The following is a 17,993-nucleotide window of genomic DNA, read 5'->3' as shown; positions in this document are numbered from 1 at the left end:
AATTTAATTGATTTTTAAGGCAAATTTAAAATATTTCAGATCTGTGTTGTAAAATATCACCTCTTGCTTTGATTGCTTAATTTATGTTTATTTATTTGCTTGCCTATTTGTGCATTCCCCTTTACCAAAAGAATTTCATATGGCTTCTTAATGTATTTTTTTATCCACACCTGATTAATTTCAAGATTTCATTTATTATGTAGTTTCAGGGTAGATTGTACCAACTATAGATTAAAAGAGATATTTTTTCTGTTAAGTTAGTTTTTGTCTGTATGTGACATGATTTAGTTTCAGTTCCTGCAACTTGACCTGGCCCTTGAATTTTCATATATTGGGTAATATTTATTTTCTCAAACATATGTGTATATTTGTATATATTATTCATTAGTTTTTATTTTAATTTGCTAAGGTGTACAAGTGCAGTGTAACAGTTGCAAAACCTCAGCAATCCCGCAGTATCACCTCGCCATGTCAGATGGAAGTATACGCAACTTCTGCAGCTATAGCTGTGTTGTCGCATTCCAGGTATGCTTCAGAAATCTTCCTCTTCTCCAGTCTGAGGCGACTACTATGTAGTCTGAGAACTTGGTATGCGTTTGCTCTTTCCCCGATTGCCTACACTTCTGTCTCAGTCCTGGTAAACTTGGATTCTTTGACTCCTGCTGTATTTGGATGCTTGTCATTTACCTGCCTTCTTTTAACATTAAATGGCGTTGTTATATCCACATTATCTATTGGGAGGATTCTTTCTTTCTTTCTTTCTTTTCTTTCTTTTCTTTTCTTTCTTTCTTTCTTTCTTTCTTTCTTTCTTTCTTTCTTTCTTTCTTTCTTTCTCTTTCTTTCTTTCTTTTCTTTCTTTTCTTTCTTTTCTTTCTTTTCTTTCTTTTCTTTCTTTTCTTTCTTTCTCTTTCTTTCTTTCTTGAAATATTTTATTTATTCATGAGAGACACAGAGAGAGATTGAGAGCGAGGCAGAGACACAGGCAGAGGGAAAAGCAGGCTCCATGCAGGGAGCCCGATGTGGGACTCGATCCCGGATCGAGGATCATGCCCTGGGCTGAAGGGGGCGCTAAACTGCTGAGTCACCCAGGGATCCCTGGAGGATATTTTTAAGGGAGTTATTACTAGTTTGGTTCTCTAACTGGCTCAGTCAGTAGGGCATACCATGCTTGATCTTGGGGTCATGAGTTTGAGCCCTACTTTGCACATAGACATTACTTAAGAAAAAAAAAGTTAAAAAATTAAATACAAAAGAAAATTATTAGTTAAATTATTGTAGTTTTTGGATATAAGTGACTCTCTACCCCTTCAGTGATAAGCTGTTCTAAGGTAGGGCATTTTGCCTGTTCACAGGTGTGTCTTAAATACCTAGAACTATGCTCATCACACATGGGCACTCAGTGCATATTTATTTGAACAAATGATTCACATTGATCATCTTGTTTCATTTTTCAGAATTTGTTCAACAAACCAACAGGAATGAATTCTTCAGTAGTGCCCTTGTCTCAGGGCCAAGTAATTGTAAGCATCCCCACAGGTTCAACCGTGTCCTCAGGAGGGGGTAATACTTCTGCCGTTTCTCCCACCTCCATCAGTAGCTCTGCTGCAGCTGGTCTCCAGCGACTTGCTGCCCAATCCCAGCATGTTGGGTTCCCACGAAATGTTGTAAAACTCAAGTGTCAGCACTGTAACCGCCTTTTTGCCACAAAACCGGAACTTCTTGACTATAAGGTAAAGTAGGATCTTGATAAAGGGTTTGAGTACAAAATGACCTATCGATAAAATCATTTCTGGCTTTTCATCTCTCAAAATTCCACTACTTGTTTTGAAAGTAAGAGGGAATAAGGATTTCCAAAAGATAAACCAAATGTTTAATTAGTACTTGATGATTATTTCTTCACAGGGTAAAATGTTTCAGTTCTGTGGCAAGAATTGTTCTGATGAATATAAGAAAATAAATAATGTAATGGCAATGTGTGAATATTGTAAAATTGAGAAAATTGTAAAGGAGACTGTGCGATTCTCAGGTGCTGACAAGTCATTCTGTAGTGAAGGTAAAGCAAGATCATCTTACCTATTGAGCATGTTGGTCCTTTTAAAAGTAACTGATGATTTAAGCTGTTACTGTGTAAGTTTATCTCATTTAACCCTTGTGTATAACCACAGAGCCTTTTGTTTTGTTTATACTTGGTGTACTTTTTTCCTGAGCTAGTCCTTCATATCATATAGATGTCAAAATTAAGGAAAAGATGGTTGAATTGTATTACAGAAGATAGTGGTGATGTGATAAACATTTCACGTTCTTAGATTGGTAGGGATCTTGTCATTATTGCACTTTTTAAAAAAGATATATTTATTTATTGGGGGAGGAAAGACAGAGGGAGAGGAAGAGAGAGAGAGAGAATCTCAAGCAGACTCCCTGCTGAGCACGGAACTGGACACGAAGCTTGATCTTAGGACTCTGAGATCATGACCTGAGTTGAAACCAAGAGTTGGACGCTTAACCGACTGAGCCATCCAGGCCTCCCTATTTATTTATTGCACTTATTTCTGAAGAGAACTAACTTTTGTTAGCAACATAAGATTATACTTGCATTGTTTTAAACAGACATGTTTCTGAGTAGGTAAATCAGTGTGAGGTAGATTACCTTCTTTACTTAAATGATTGTTTTTTATGTTGAAACTGTTTTGTTTTATTCTAGAATTGTACACAGTTGGCTTCCTAGACTAGTGGCTTTCAAATCTTTTGATTACAGCACAAAAGAAAATACATTTTACATTGTGACCCAAGTAGATTATCACCTACCCAAGTAAAACAAAAGTTTTACGAAACAAACCTGGCTTTTATTATATGTGATGCACTGTAATTTTTTCTATCCTGTCTTTATTTAAAAAAAAAATGGTTGTCTAGATCCTTTAATCTCTTGATCCTACGTATTGGTTAAGGATCCAAGTGTGAAAACATTGTCACAAGGTATTTAAAGATGTAGATACTTAATATTTTTTTCTCATTTTAATTTTGTCTTTCCTGTTTTTAGGTTGCAAATTGCTTTATAAACATGACTTGGCAAAACGCTGGGGAAATCACTGTAAAATGTGCAGTTATTGTTTACAGACATCTCCCAAATTGGTACAGAGTAATTTGGGGGGGAAAGTAGAAGAGTTCTGTTGTGAAGAATGCATGTCCAAATATACAGTTCTATTCTATCAGGTAAATATAATACACATTCCTGTGATTTTTCAAGTTAGGGCATACATTATTTCCTTCTTTTATTCTTTGGTGTAGTATGAAGGGCAATTTAATGATTTAAAACTTATAAGTATTAAATGTATTATGTTAAAAAATAAATGTATGACTTGCAGTATTAATAAAAGTATTAAGAAAATTTTAATGTCACTGAAGTTACATTCTTTTTGTTTTAATTTCCTTATAGAAGATATATCAGTCTTAAGACTAAAGTATTTAAAATTAGCATCGTATTAATTTATTATTTAACTAAAATGAATTGGTCTTCTGAAATTTTTGAAGAATATAGGTCTTACTTTCATTTCACTATGTTTTTTAACTACTCTTTATTGGCATCTCTATAATGTGACTTTTAGTATTTAGTATAAATAACAGAATAATAAGTATTTACCATGTTAGAGGAGCTAAGCTTCATTTTTGTGTTCTAGATTTTAAATTAATTTCTTCATTTGGCAATATATGTACTGCTTTCACCCTGTCAGGCCACAGCAATTTGTTTTTTACTTCTTTACTGTCTTCTTATTTCATAATCAGATGGCCAAATGTGATGGTTGTAAGCGACAGGGTAAACTCAGCGAGTCCTTGAAATGGCGAGGAGAAATGAAACATTTCTGTAACCTGCTTTGTATCTTGATGTTCTGTAATCAGCAGAGTATGTGTGACCCACCTTCACAAAACAATGCAGGTAAAATTAAACTTTATAGTCTTTGATCAGTGACAGGGACCAATTACTGTTCTACAGATTGGGAACTTTAAACAATTGTTAATAATTCCATGAAATACAAATTTCATTCTGTTCAAATGACATTAACATTTAAATCCCTTTTTTATTTAACATGTTGGATTAAGGCTTTGTAAAAATGAGTTCATTATGTTTTCTCTGAGCACATTGAATTAAATAAACTCTGTAAGAATGATGGGAAAGAATGGTAGTTAATGTTTTGTAACTGGGTATATATACCTTGACTTCCTTAAAAAGGATTTGAGCATATAACAAAGGACATAGACTCTAAATCACATGGCCTTTTAAATGTACCACATGTGTAGTTATGTAGGAGAAAGTACATGGAATACTTTTAAGTTTCACTAAGTTAAAAAATTGAGAAAACCCCAGTTAATCCTAAAGTGATTTTTTGCTCTAACAGAATTTAACCTTACTAAAGTTATTGTTTAACCTCCTTGAAATGGTGATATCTATGTATGTGCATATAAATTACATAAGATTTTTTTATTTTTACTTATTTAATTAGCAAGTATTTCCATGGTGCCAGCTGCTTCAGCAGGGCCCCCGTCTCTAAGAAAGGATTCAACTCCAGTTATAGCTAATGTAGTATCATTAGCTAGTGCTCCTGCTGCTCAGCCCACAGTGAATTCTAACAGTGTCTTACAAGGTATGTCTGATTTGAAAACATTTATCTTGGCTTTTGAAGTTGAATACAGTCAAGTTGTATTTTTTTTTTCCATTGGTGATCAAAAATGATCATATAAAAAACATAAAAATATGTTTGACACCCTTGTATTTGGAGTGGTGGCTCCCTGTGAGTTGCAGGGCATTAAACAATGTTTCCATCACTTCCAAATCTCTTTTTCTCATGTAATACTTTACTTGCTATCTTCTTGTGAATTAAGATAATACGTGTTTTTATTATGAGATTTTGTGCCTGTCATTCCACCATCAGCTTTAAATGCTATTTAAATAATTGTGTAAGATCCTAAATATTTATTTTAATTTATATCAGGTGCAGTTCCAACAGTAACAGCGAAAATCATTGGGGATGTAAGTTTTATTCTTTTAACTGGTATTGCCACTGTATTTGTTTTCCAATTTTATATAGTATGAACATGTCAATGCTAATTTTTCCTGCTTTATTCCTTATTATATAAATTTCATAAGCTCATTTAATATTTGGGAACAAGATATTCTGGTTAATTATGTCTTTTATGTACTTTGATTTCTTTGGCTGCTTGCTATTCCTGTGTAGTTACTGAAGGCTGTTTTTGTTAGATTGAATTTTAGTTGTAGAGAATTAAGTTTTACAGAATTCAGGCATAAAAGATATTTGGGGCATTTTGTAATGTAGTCAGATTATAAATGAGATATTTATAAAATGTACTTTTTTATTTAAGGACATTTGTTATCTTTATAAAAGCATTCCTATTTTTTCACTCAATACCTTTTTGTCTCTTAAAAGAAAAAATAAAAATAAAAATAAAAATAAAAAAAGAAAAAAGAAATACGAGCAAAACTTATGACTAGAACAGTGGAATTTCTAAAGTGTTTTCTGGTCTCTGGGATAACTTTCACAACATCCTTTGTCAAGTTACTTAAGTGATCATAAGTGATTCTGTTTTTTCTAGTTACCTTGAAACAAAATCTTATAAGACCCAACTCAGGAAATAACAGTTCTCATTTTAAACATAGCCTATTGTTACTGGCCCCCAATGTCTTACAATAGAAATAGTATTTTTCTTGGTAAATAGAACTGGTAATTAGATACAGAGTAAATATATAGTTATCAGAATATTACTATTGCTATTTCAGGAATATTGTATTTCTTACATATGTAGTATGTTCTCTGTCTTCTATGTAATTTCAATATACTATTTCTTTGAAATTATACTATTTATTGTAACTAATGCTAAGCTTTTAAAAACCTGTTTGGTTTTTTTTTTTTTTTTTTTCTTTTTTTACTAGGCTAGTACACAAACAGATGCCCTGAAACTGCCACCTTCCCAGCCCCCAAGACTTTTGAAGAATAAAGCTTTATTGTGCAAACCTATCACACAGACTAAAGCCACCTCTTGCAAACCACATACACAAAACAAAGAATGCCAGACAGGTATGTTCCTTACACTTTCTTCTTTTTAGATTTTTTTTTTTAAATAGGGAAAGGAATGTGAGAACTACTTAACATTAATTAAGTATCTACTGTTTCCTGAGTTACGTGTTTAAATGCTTATATGCATTACTTAGTTTTGTTCTGACAACTTACCTTTGAGTTAGGTATTTTCACCCTCTGAGAATTAAGAAATTATGGCAACGAGGTTTTAATTTATAATAACATACTGTGAGTACCTCATTTTTTTTTTTTATTATTAATGACTAGTTTTTTGGAATAAGCATAGACTTTGGAAATATAAAGACAGGGCCTTAATTAAGAGGAACTGTTGTTTTGTGGAACATCCTTAAGTTTGAACCATTGCACCCTCTGTTTCAGATGAAGACACATTTTTTGCAGAGAGGGCTTTCTTATGAATGGCCTCTTAGGCAAAATCTCTGAGCTACTTTTCTGGATGCTGGGCATGGTGCTATCCTTTGATTTTTCTCAGCTCCCCTCTCTGCTTGCATGGAATCTGCCCTACCAGTGATCAGGGCTGAGGGTGATTGGGACCCCAGTATTCTTGGCCTGCCATTCCTGCAGTAGAACCTCTACCATATATGTGGCAGTCAGGTGACGAAACCCTAGCCTGTCAGCTATATGATCAGGCAATTTTTCTTTTAAACTTGGAGTTGGAGGGGATAAGAAATGATGGTGGCCAGCCCCCCCGGTGAGATATGGTAACCCTTGCTTGGGAGCTGAAGAAAGAAGAGTCTGTTCTTCCTGGATGAAGCTACCCAGTCACGCTGGCTGAGGCAGGGTATGGAACACGTGGTAGAATAAGTGTCACAGCCTCCCAAGGGCAGGGCAGAAGGGGGGAGAAAGAATCTGTGGACCCAGACATGGTGCTGTCTCACGACTCTGAGATTATGACCTGGGATTTGGACACTTGACCGACAGAGCCACCCAGGTACCCTGAAAGTCTCAGAATCGTAAACCAGACAGTAATCCTAGATTCCTAGATCTGGAAGGTTATCCTGGAGGTCAGTGCTTGTCAAACATTATTATGCATATGAATTACTTGGGAATTGTAGTAAGTACATTGTAATTTAGTGAAGCCTGAGGTTATGCATTTCTTACTAGCAGTGCTATAGAGGAGTTTGGCCTATATTTGTATTCTATTAATAATGACTTACCTAGTATTATGTAGCTTGCTTGTCAGACATCTGTAATCAGGTGATTTGTTCGGGTTTGATTTTGAATAGAGTTGACACACAGTGTTACATTAATTTCAGGTGTACAGCTTAGTGATTTGCCAAGTTTATGTCTTACGCTGTGTTCACCACAAGTACAGCTTCTTTCCCATCACATGACTATTACGGTATCATTAACTGTATTACTCATGCTCTGCTCTTTAATTCTGTGCCTTACTCATTCCATGACTGGAGTCTGTTTCTCTTCCCCTTCACCCACTTTGCCCAGGTAGAAAGTAATTTTTTGTTAATAAAAAAATTACTATCTGTAGGTAATTTTTTTTTCAAATGTCCACTGGATTATGGTAAAATTGATCCTGTAATATTTCCCACCTAGAACACTACTCAACTTGTTAGCTTTTCACTTATTTTCACTAGCACCACCTTTTTCTTATATCAATGATTTTATAGTCTTCTAGGGTATTTTTCTGGCACATAGAAGGGACTCTGTAGGATACCTATTAAATAATTGAATGAATTCTCCATCCTTCTCAGTTTTTTCCTACTCATACTTAGGTTTCTGAGTTCTGTTTCATCTTTTAATACCTTAGAACATCTGCTTGTCTATATTTATCCTTTTTTGTAGGTGTCCTAGGCCTAATCCAGGTCATCATCATCTTAGCTCTATATACTGCAGTTGCCGCCTACTTACAATTGATACACTTTTTATTCCATGTTAAGATATAAGAGGGCCTCTAAGTTAAACTTTTCAGAAAAAATATTTTATTTATCTATTTATTCCAGAGAGAGAGAGAGAGCGCGCGCGAGCGAGCACAATCTATGGGGAGAGGCCGAGAGAGAGAGAGTGAGAGAGAGAGAGAGAAAAGCAGACTCCACTGATAAGGGATCTGACACAGGGTTTGATCCCAGGACCCTGAGATCATGACCTGAGCCGAAGGCCGGTGTTTTTTTTTTTTTTTTTTTTTTTTTTTTTTAATTTATATATAGAAAGAGAGACTGAGAGGCAGAGACACAGGCAGAGGGAGAAGTGGGCTCCATGCAGGGAGCCCAACGCGGGACTCGATCCTGGGTCTCCAGGATCAGACCCTGGGCTGTAGGCGGCGCTAAACCGCTGTGCCACCGGGGGTGCCTCGAGCCGCTGTTTAACTGACTGAGCCACCCAGGCACCCCAAGTCTCTGTGCTTTAAAAAAAATTATTTTTGAATTATAATTCTTTTGAACCATAAATCTCTATTGCTTTAAAATTTTTTTGTTATTAAAATGTTTCTAATCCTTCTTGTTCATGATTTCTTTTTTTTTTTTTTTTGCCCCCACTAGAAGACACTCCGAGTCAGCCCCAGATCATTATGGTGCCAGTTCCTGTACCGGTGTTTGTGCCCATACCTCTTCATCTTTACACTCAGTATGCACCAGTCCCGTTTGGGATTCCAGTTCCAGTGAGTAATCATTTGGAGATTAAGGCTGATAATAGTGCATGTTTTCCTCAACTAAAATGTTATTGTGCTGTTAAAAAACTCTTCACTTGTTGGTAAAATATTCCTGACTATGGTTGGCTATTATCATGTTACTGTACTTTTTAATACAGACTGTATGAAGGATTGTTTCTTTTTCTTTTTTTTTTTTTTTAATTTATTTATGATAGTCACACACACAGAGAGAGAGAGAGAGGCAGAGACACAGGCAGAGGGAGAAGCAGGCTCCATGCACCGGGAGCCTGATGTGGGATTCGATCCCGGGTCTCCAGGATCATGCCCTGGGCCAAAGGCAGGCGCCAAACCGCTGCGCCACCCAGGGATCCCGAAGGATTGTTTCTTGTTATACTCTGCCTTCTCAGAGAATGCTGTGATGTAGCCTTTTTATAATGTTTCATACGCAAAAAGACCACTCAAATAGAAGAAATATCAGAAACTGTGTGTATATGTCAAAATTCTAGATTCTCATAAGGGTGAGAGTAAGTACTATGATTTGCATTATTCTTAGAGATGTATTCACTGTTTTATTGGAACCATATTTTTCTTTGGTGAATTCTTAAGGAAAATAGTTGTGTGAAACTGAAAATATTAAGCATCAGAAACAAAAGTGTGTTAGATAAGTATTTCTTTCTTTTTTTAAGATTTTGTTTTTAAAATTTATTCATTTGAGAGAGAGAGACAGAGACAGAGCACAAGCAGGGGAAGAGGCAGAGGGAGAGGGAGAAGCAGACTTCCTGCTGTGCAGGGAACCCGATGTGGGGCTCAATCCCAGGACTCCAGGATTGTGACCTGAGCCGAAGGCAAACGCGTAACCATTTGAGCCACCCAGGCGCCCTATATAATTATTTTTTAGATGATTCAGAGATACATTTTGTTGATTGTCCAGAAAAGCACTTAATTGAATTGTGATTCATATGGCTGTAGTCTTAAAAAAAACAAACTAGCAAGACTATTTTAGTCATTAGGAATAGAAATACCTGAATTTGTTCATCATTTTAGTACTTAAATCACCTCATAAATAATAGTTTTGATGACAGACATGTTCCCCAGAAACTGTCCTTGGTCTTTCAGATGCCTGTCCCTATGATTATTCCATCCTCAATGGATAATGAAGATAAAATCACTGAGAGTATTGAAGACATTAAGGAGAAGCTGCCTTCACATCCATTTGAAGCTGATCTCCTTGAGATGGCAGAAATGATTGCAGAAGATGAAGAGAAGGAGAAGACTTTATCCCAGGGAGGTTGGTATATTTTTAAAATAAAGAAAGAAAATATACACTTAACAAAATTTGGGTAACTCAAGTAATATTAAGTATTGGATAGTCAAGGTGTTTCTAAAAGTTTTGTGTTTAAATATCAAGTGTATGGGATTTGGTAAACTTATTGATACCTCTGAAAGTTCTGTCCTTTTTATAAAACTTTTCTTAGTTCTTAATTATTCCAGAAAAATAATCTATAAATCTTTTTCATTATTATCTTCTGGCTTTGTTCCTGTATTCAAAGCAAGATCCCTATTTAAGAATTCCTGTTGTAAAATAATCAGCATGTTGATAGAAGTTAAATAGAACTTTAGGATGGAAAACTATTTGGTTCAAAATATAAATCCCGTGCTGTGAAGGTAGAAAATCGGTAAGAACAGTAGTTATATGCTCACCATACCCTAGATATGTTCTAAATGCACTGTGTGCATCACCTCATTTAACCTTTATAACAACCCTGTGGCATGGGTAGTGTATACTTTAAACCCTTCATTTGGAAAATAGGATATCATACTTGCCCTGGAATCAGGAAATGATAAAACAGGAAGTTGAATTCAGGTCTGTCTGACTCCAAAGCAAATGACAGTAACCAGAAGTTGCAGTACATATCGAGAAAGGTTTCTAGCCTTAGTACCGCTTTGATTTTTGGGTATAAGAAGAGAGAGAAAATGATGTTTGAATAGTTGAAATACACAAAGCCCCTTTCCTGTATAACTGATTCAGCCAGGAAATTATTTTTTCCTTACAAATGTTTTCATTTTTTCAGTGATGGTTTTTACAAAGCTAGGCACCAGGTTTAGATTTTGCATAATAAATTCTAGATGATTTTCAGAACAGTGTAGCATTTGAAAAAAATGTCAACTTTTCTCTTGTGTCGACATTAAGTTTTAAAATTATGGATATTCTAAAAAAATTATGGATATTCTGAGAGATGCATTAAAAGCTTATTTGTTAATATCCCACTGTTTCTGGTCTCATTTTGTTCTCTAGTATATAACCTCATAATTCTGACTCATTTGTGTGTGGAATTTAATGTCTTAGAATATTGCCCCTTATGCTTGATCTTCTAATTTCTGATATTTAGAAGCTCAAGCAATTCCTGTTAAGTCTCATTTTAAGTTGCATCTCCATTCACATTAATCGTTAACATTTTTCAGGTGCTTCCTCTGTTCAAATATTGTAACTTTACCTTAACCTAAAAATTAAAGCAGACTGAAAAAATTTCCTTTTTTTTTTTTTTTTGAAAAAATTTTCAAAACTAAACTTGAAGACAGGTAGTTGTAATCACCATAGTGTAAGTAAAATCAAGTGGTTTAGAAACATAAAGGAGAGAGAAATGAATTCTATCTGAAGGGAATTGGCTAATTTATGTTTGATTTAAGAGAAAAGAAGCAACTTTCCTGGGTTTTGAAAAGCATTTTTCTTTTTTTTCTTTTTACTTTGAGTCCTTAAGCTTTTTATTTTTTAAGTAGTTAATTAATAGAACTGTGTTCTGTTTTGTTCCATGTGCTGATTGCTCATATAATTTATATTTATATATATTCTAAGTCTTTTGTCTTTTCAGTGCAGTGGTAAGGCATATTCTGGGAGGAAAAAGCAATTCAAAGCATATTTGTCAATTTGTAAATAAACCGTGTGTGTGTATGTCTGTGTTTTCATAGTAAAAAAAGATTCAGACACATGAGTGTCCAATCTTAAATAAAGGTCTCCCTTGACATGACTTGTCTTATGCTGCTACCTGGAAGTGTAACCACTGTTAACAGTCATAATTTAACTTCATTTACCACTAATGCCTAATTTTATTAACGAATCATTCTTTCTGCATATGAAGGCCATTTTCTTAGTATTCCCTAGTATGATTCATTTATATAATGTAGTCATTTTGTTTGAAATGCAGTTTTCTTTGTGTATACATGTTAAGTTGTTAAATTACAACTTTTTTTTCTTTAGGATCCCAAACTTCTGAACAGGAACTCTTTCTTGACACCAAGATTTTTGAAAAAGGTTTGTAATTCTACATACATTTCAGATCTTAGAAATACTATCCTTGGAGTGCGTTGGTGGCTCAGTTGGTTAAGCATCTGCCTTCAGCTCAGGTGATGATCCCAGGATTAGGATGATTCCTTGCTGAGATCAAGCTCAGTGCCGGGCTCCCTGCTCAGCATAGTCTGCTTGTTCCTCTTCTTTGTCCCTCTTCCCACTTGTCTTCTCTTTCTCCTTCTCATAAATAAATAAAATCTTAAAAAAAAAAAAATACTGTCCTTGGTTAGTAATACCCATAAAGTATTAGTATCCTTGACTTAATATTTGCAATTTTAGGTATTTGTAAGGGGCATCAGATGTCTGTGATTGTATGCTAATGTGTAGTGAAAATAAAAAAGGTACCTCAGGTACTTGTTTTAAGGATTAATTGAAATAATGCTTTACAATGTGTACCAAGAATATGAAGCCAATTCTGTGAAGCTGGTGAAGTTACTTCATTCTTCAGTGTACCTAGGTAAATCAGCAACCATGTCTTGGTTTTGTTATTCTGGGCTTCAAGAAGGTTTCTCAGCCTGTATAAAGTCTGTCTTATGTTGAGCATTTATTTGTTTTCTGTTTCAGACCAAGGAAGTACATACAGTGGTGACCTTGAATCAGAGGCAGTATCTACTCCGCATAGCTGGGAGGAAGAGTTGAATCATTATGCCTTAAAGTCAAATGCTGTGCAAGAGGCTGATTCAGACTTGAAGCAGCTCTCAAAAGGGGAAACTGAGCAGGACCTGGAAGCAGATTTTCCATCCGGTTTGTGCAACATATTAAATACTCCTGATTTTAGAAGACTGGTAGAACTCTGAATTGACATTATGAAGCAGATCTACTGTGTGCTAATCTAGGACACAAATGGTCCCCACCTTTGAAGGTTAAATAATAAGTGGTCAATTTTTTTTAACCTTTCCCACAATAACCATGTAGGTTTCCTTGATTGTTAATAAAGTTTTTATTTAAGTGCTATATCCTTTGTTTCTCTTAAGAACAGAGTACTTATTTTATCATGAACAAAGTAATTAATATAGTGATGATTACCTGATGTTTCCTCCCCAAGTCTGTCTTCTTATAAATCTATGAATTATTTACCTCAAATTATGCTTTCTGCTGATTATTTATAGAATCCTTTGACCCACTGAGTAAAGGACAGGGAATCCAGGCACGTTCCCGAACAAGGCGACGGCACAGAGATGGCTTCCCTCAGCCCAGACGAAGAGTAAGCTGTAGCTTAATTTTTCTAGTGTTTTCTTTCCTTCGGTGTTTATTGGTTCTTGCTTTTTACAAAGCTCTGTAACAGGCAGGGTCACAGAATTACATACTTGTTTTACACAGCCTTATACTCTTTTGCCTTTATTTTTTGTTTCTTATAATTAAGAACCATACCTTTTGAATATTTTAAAGGGATATGTAAACCTTGATGTTCCTGTAATAGAGGTACTGAGCTAAGCCTCCTAGCATAGCACATGGCAGATGCTTAGTATGTGATGGTTATTATGCAGCTGCTCAGATGTTCATTGTGATGGTCATCATCTGGATCATCAGTATGCCTTTTCCAGCTGATGGAAGGGTAACCAGGAAAATGTGTAGTTTGTTATTCTGTTTTGTTACTCACTGTGCTATAGCAGGTCTCCCAGGACTTGGAACTGATGAGCTAGGAGAATGTACGGAGTCATGGCCAAGGCTTCCACCATACAGATGCAAGAAGGGGCAGCATTCCTGCCACTCGAGAATAGCATATGACACAATACCTGTATATGTGCCACAAAATCACAACATTTTTATAAATTTATAAAAATTTTTAAATGTATTTGTATTATACTTGATGAACTCAGAATAATAATATATGACAGACTGCTGCTGTTAAGATAAAGGACCATTACCTTTTACTTTATATTTCTTTTAGCATGATCTTTTTATTTTGTTTTCATAATCAAGGGTGAAGGGTGTTTTTGTTCTGTTGTACTTTTAAAAGATTTTTATAATCTTCATTGTACAGTATTTTTTTAAGTTTCTAAATTAAACTTTGGGACTATTTCCATATTGACAGGGCTTTCTCATACTAAAACCAAAAGAATAATAGCCTTATTTAAAAATTAACTCTATTGAATTATAATTGCATAAAAAATTCATAAATTTTAAGTGTAAAATTTGATGGACTCCAACAACTATATTTAGTATATAACTACCACCACAACCGTAACACTTCTGTCCCAGAAGCTCCTTCATGACCTTTTGTAGTCCATACTCTCTAGCGCTAGATAACCAACCACCAATATACTTTGCAGATTGATACAACATAGTATTACTTTTCCTTTTCTAAAATTTCATATAAATGGAATTATGTAATTTGTAGTCTTCCCTCTTTGGCTTCTTTTACTTGTTTTTGAGATTCATCCATGTTTCATATTTATTACATGGGATTATTCATTCCTGTTTATTCCTGAGTAGCTTCTCATTGTATGAACAAACCACAATTTAACAGTTGGTGGAAATTTGGATTATTTACAGGTTTGGGCTATTTCAAATACAGCTGCAATAAACACTCTAGATATCAATTTCTGTATGAACATCTAGTTTCATTTGAGGAAAAATACACAGAAGTGGGATTGCTAGGTCTTAAAGTATGTGTTTTTAACTTTGTAAGAAAGCTTATCAAGATGGTGTGGGGTGTAAAAAAAAAAAAGTGCTTATCAAACTTTTTCTAAGTAGTAGATGTACCATTTTAAATTCCCATTAGCAGTGTATGAATACCAATCTGCTTCATGACTTTGCTAATACTTGATATTGTCAATTTTTAATTTTAACCACTGTAGCAAATGTGTAGTGGCATCTCACTGTGGCTCTAGTTTATGTTTTCCTAATGACTGATGATGTTGGACATTTTCTCATGTGCATATTTATCATTCTTCTATCTTCTTTGATAAATTGTCTATTCCAAGCTATTGCATATTTTTCTAATATTTTTCTAACTCAGTCGTCCTACTGAGTTGTAAGTGTTCTTTATTATGGACATAACTCTTAAACACGACTTTTACTCCTATTCTGAGACTTTGTAAAATTTTCTTAATAGTGAAGACAGAACTTTCTGAATTTGTGAAAGTCATTTTTATCAATTTTTTATTTTATGTTTCACGCTTTTTAGTATCCCATGTAAAAGTCTTTGCTTTAACCTGTTGGAAGTAAGATATTCTTTTATGTTTTCTTCTAGTTTTATATTTCAGCTTTTATGTGTTTGTGATTCATTCCAAGATGATGAGTTGAGGAAAGTGTCAAGGTTTCTTGTTTTTGTATGTGATGTCCAGTTGTTTACTACCATCTTGGAAAAGACTATCCTTTCCCTCTTTGAATTACATTGTACTTTTTTTTTAATAGATTTATTTTTTTTTAATTTTTATTTATTTATGATAGTCACACAGAGAGAGAGAGAGAGAGAGAGGCAGAGACATAGGCAGAGGGAGAAGCAGGCTCCATGCACCGGGAGCCTGACATGGGATTCGATCCCGGGTCTCCAGGATCGCGAGAGAGAGAGAGAGAGAGAGAGAGAGAGAGAGGCAGAGACATAGGCAGAGGGAGAAGCAGGCTCCATGCACCGGGAGCCTGACATGGGATTCGATCCCGGGTCTCCAGGATCGCGCCCTGGGCCAAAGGTAGGCGCTAAACCACTGTGCCACCCAGGGATCCCACATTGTACTTTTTTTTAAACATTTATTGGAGAGAGATAAATGAGCACTGGGGGAGGGGCAGAGGGAGAGGGAGAGAATCCCAAGCATACCCTGTACTGAGTGCAGAGCCCCAACATGGGGCTGGATTCTAGGACCCTGAGATCATGACCTGAGCTGAAATCAAGAGGTGGACATTTAAGTGACTGAGCCACCCAGGTGCCCCCATGTTGTACTTTTATTAAAATCAGCTGACTGTATATGTGTTGAAATTCTATTCTCCTCTCTTAATTTATATGTGTTTTAATACAGTACCAAATGTCTTGATTATTGTAGCTTTAAGTGAGTCTTGAAATCAGGAGTGTAAGTCTTCCATCTTGGATGTTCTTTCACAAGATTGCCATTTGCATATCCATATAAATTTTAGAACCAGCTTATCAATTTTTACCAAAAAAAAAAGCCTACTGGAACTTTGGGGCTGTTCTGAATCCATAGATGAGTTTGCAGAGAATTAATATCTTCATAGTTTTGAGCTGTCCAATCTATGAAGATGGTATTTTTCTCCTTTATTTAGATCATCTTTAATTTCTCTCAGCAGTGTTTTATTGTATAAGCCTCATATTTTGTTAAATTTATTTAATAAGTATTTAAAATTTATCTTGATCCTGTTTTAAGTAGTAGTATTTTAAATTTCATTTTCTAGTGTTCCTCATTGTCATGTGAAAGTAGATATTTTTATCTTATTTTTATGTTTTATATGTTTTTTTTTAGTTTCAAGTTTTAATTTAAATTACAATTAACATGATATTGCTTTTTCTTTTTTTAAAATAAGATTTTATTTATATTAGAGAATGAGAGCGCAAGCTGGGGAGGAGCAGAGGGAGAGGGAGAGAATCTCAAGCAGATTTCCTACTAAGAGTGTCACCTGCTGCGGGGCTTGATCTCATGAACCTGAGATCATGACCTGACCCAAAATTAAGAGTCAGATGCTTAACCTATATGAGCCACCCAGGTACCCTGAGGTTTCTTTTTCTATATTTATTTTATGTACTGTGATTTTGTTCAAATAATGTCTAGGGTTGTCTACCTAGACAATCCTATTATTTGTGAAGATTGTTTTACTGTTTCCTTTCCAATCTTTATTCTTTTTTAAAGATTTATTTATTTATTTAATTCATGAGAGACACAGGCAGAGGAAAGAGAAGCAGACTCCATGCAGGAGCCCAGTGTGGGACTTGATCCCAGGACTCCAGGATCATGTCCTGAGCCGTAGGCAGACGCTCAACCACTGAGCCATCCAGTTTCCCTCCTTTCCAATCTTAATGCACTTACTTTCCCTTTCCCTTTCCCTTTCCCTTTCCCTTTCCCTTTCCCTTTCCCTTTCCCTTTCCCTTTCCCTTTCCTTTGATGTATTGTGCTAGCTAGGATTTTTTTTTTTTTTTGATGTATTGTACTAGCTTCAGTACAGTGTTGAATAATATTAATGGTGAAAGCAGATCTTCATACCTCCTCTCAGTCTTAGGACAGGTGTTTAGCCTTGCAGTATTAATTATGATGTTACTTGTAGGTTTCTTGTAGGTAGCCCCTATCAGGCAGGAAGTTCTCTTCTGTTTTTAATATGCTGAGAATCTGTGTCATGATTTGTGTTGAATTTGTGGCTCTCTGGCATCTGTTGAGGTGCTCATGTGGTTTTTCCTTTCTGAGTCTATTAAAATGATGACATACATTAATTTTTAAATTGGTAAACTAACTTTGCATTCATAGCATGAACCCTACTTTCTTCTGAAGTATTTTTTAATCTGTTGCTGGATTCAGTTTGCTAACATACTGTTAAAGTTTTTACATGTCTCTGTTGAAGAGAGAGATTGATCTGTAGTTTTCTTGTAAGGACTGGTCTTGTTCTCAGGGTAATGGTAATATTGTACAATGGGTTAGTGTTTGCTCCTTTTCTATTTCTAAAATATGGTGGATATAATTACTTTAATTGTTCCAGGGTCTATAGATGTTTGTAGGAAAGTTTTAAACTATGACTTAAGTGTCTGTGGCTGTTCAGGTTATCTCTTCTACAGCAAGCTTTGTTAGTTTGTGTCCTTCAGAAAATTGTTTCATTTCATCTGCCTTGTCAAGTTTATTGGCATCACAGCATTCTCTTAACTATCCTTTTAATGTCTCTAGGATCAGGTATTGGTAATTTATATTTTCTTTCTTTTTTTCCTGATCATTCTAGGTAGAAATGTATTATTTTTTTATATCTTGGAAAAGAACCAATTTTTAAATTAATTTTTCTCTATCCT

General features: G+C 35.1%; 1 protein-coding gene across 7 annotated transcripts in view; it reads left to right on the top strand.

Moving 5' to 3' along the window:
- The window catches only part of ZMYM4 (zinc finger MYM-type containing 4), a 131,481-nt gene that overhangs the window by 95,582 nt on the left and 17,906 nt on the right, over positions 1 to 17,993 (top strand). For all 7 annotated transcript variants that reach the window (XM_038557945.1, XM_038557941.1, XM_038557942.1 and 4 more), the window contains 13 exons: positions 410 to 525; positions 1,455 to 1,730; positions 1,903 to 2,053; positions 3,038 to 3,210; positions 3,781 to 3,931; positions 4,497 to 4,637; positions 4,986 to 5,023; positions 5,942 to 6,086; positions 8,597 to 8,715; positions 9,823 to 9,994; positions 11,963 to 12,016; positions 12,617 to 12,796; positions 13,162 to 13,256. In XM_038557945.1, the coding sequence (XP_038413873.1) occupies positions 410 to 525; positions 1,455 to 1,730; positions 1,903 to 2,053; positions 3,038 to 3,210; positions 3,781 to 3,931; positions 4,497 to 4,637; positions 4,986 to 5,023; positions 5,942 to 6,086; positions 8,597 to 8,715; positions 9,823 to 9,994; positions 11,963 to 12,016; positions 12,617 to 12,796; positions 13,162 to 13,256 (1,811 nt within the window). The remainder of the gene's footprint in view (positions 1 to 409; positions 526 to 1,454; positions 1,731 to 1,902; positions 2,054 to 3,037; positions 3,211 to 3,780; positions 3,932 to 4,496; positions 4,638 to 4,985; positions 5,024 to 5,941; positions 6,087 to 8,596; positions 8,716 to 9,822; positions 9,995 to 11,962; positions 12,017 to 12,616; positions 12,797 to 13,161; positions 13,257 to 17,993) is intronic.

This window comes from Canis lupus, chromosome 15 (genome assembly GCF_011100685.1).
Source record: "Canis lupus familiaris isolate Mischka breed German Shepherd chromosome 15, alternate assembly UU_Cfam_GSD_1.0, whole genome shotgun sequence".
Classification (NCBI taxonomy): domain Eukaryota; kingdom Metazoa; phylum Chordata; class Mammalia; order Carnivora; family Canidae; genus Canis; species Canis lupus.
The sequence above is the reverse complement of the archived record's forward strand: the minus strand, read 5'-3'. Positions and strand labels throughout refer to the sequence as shown.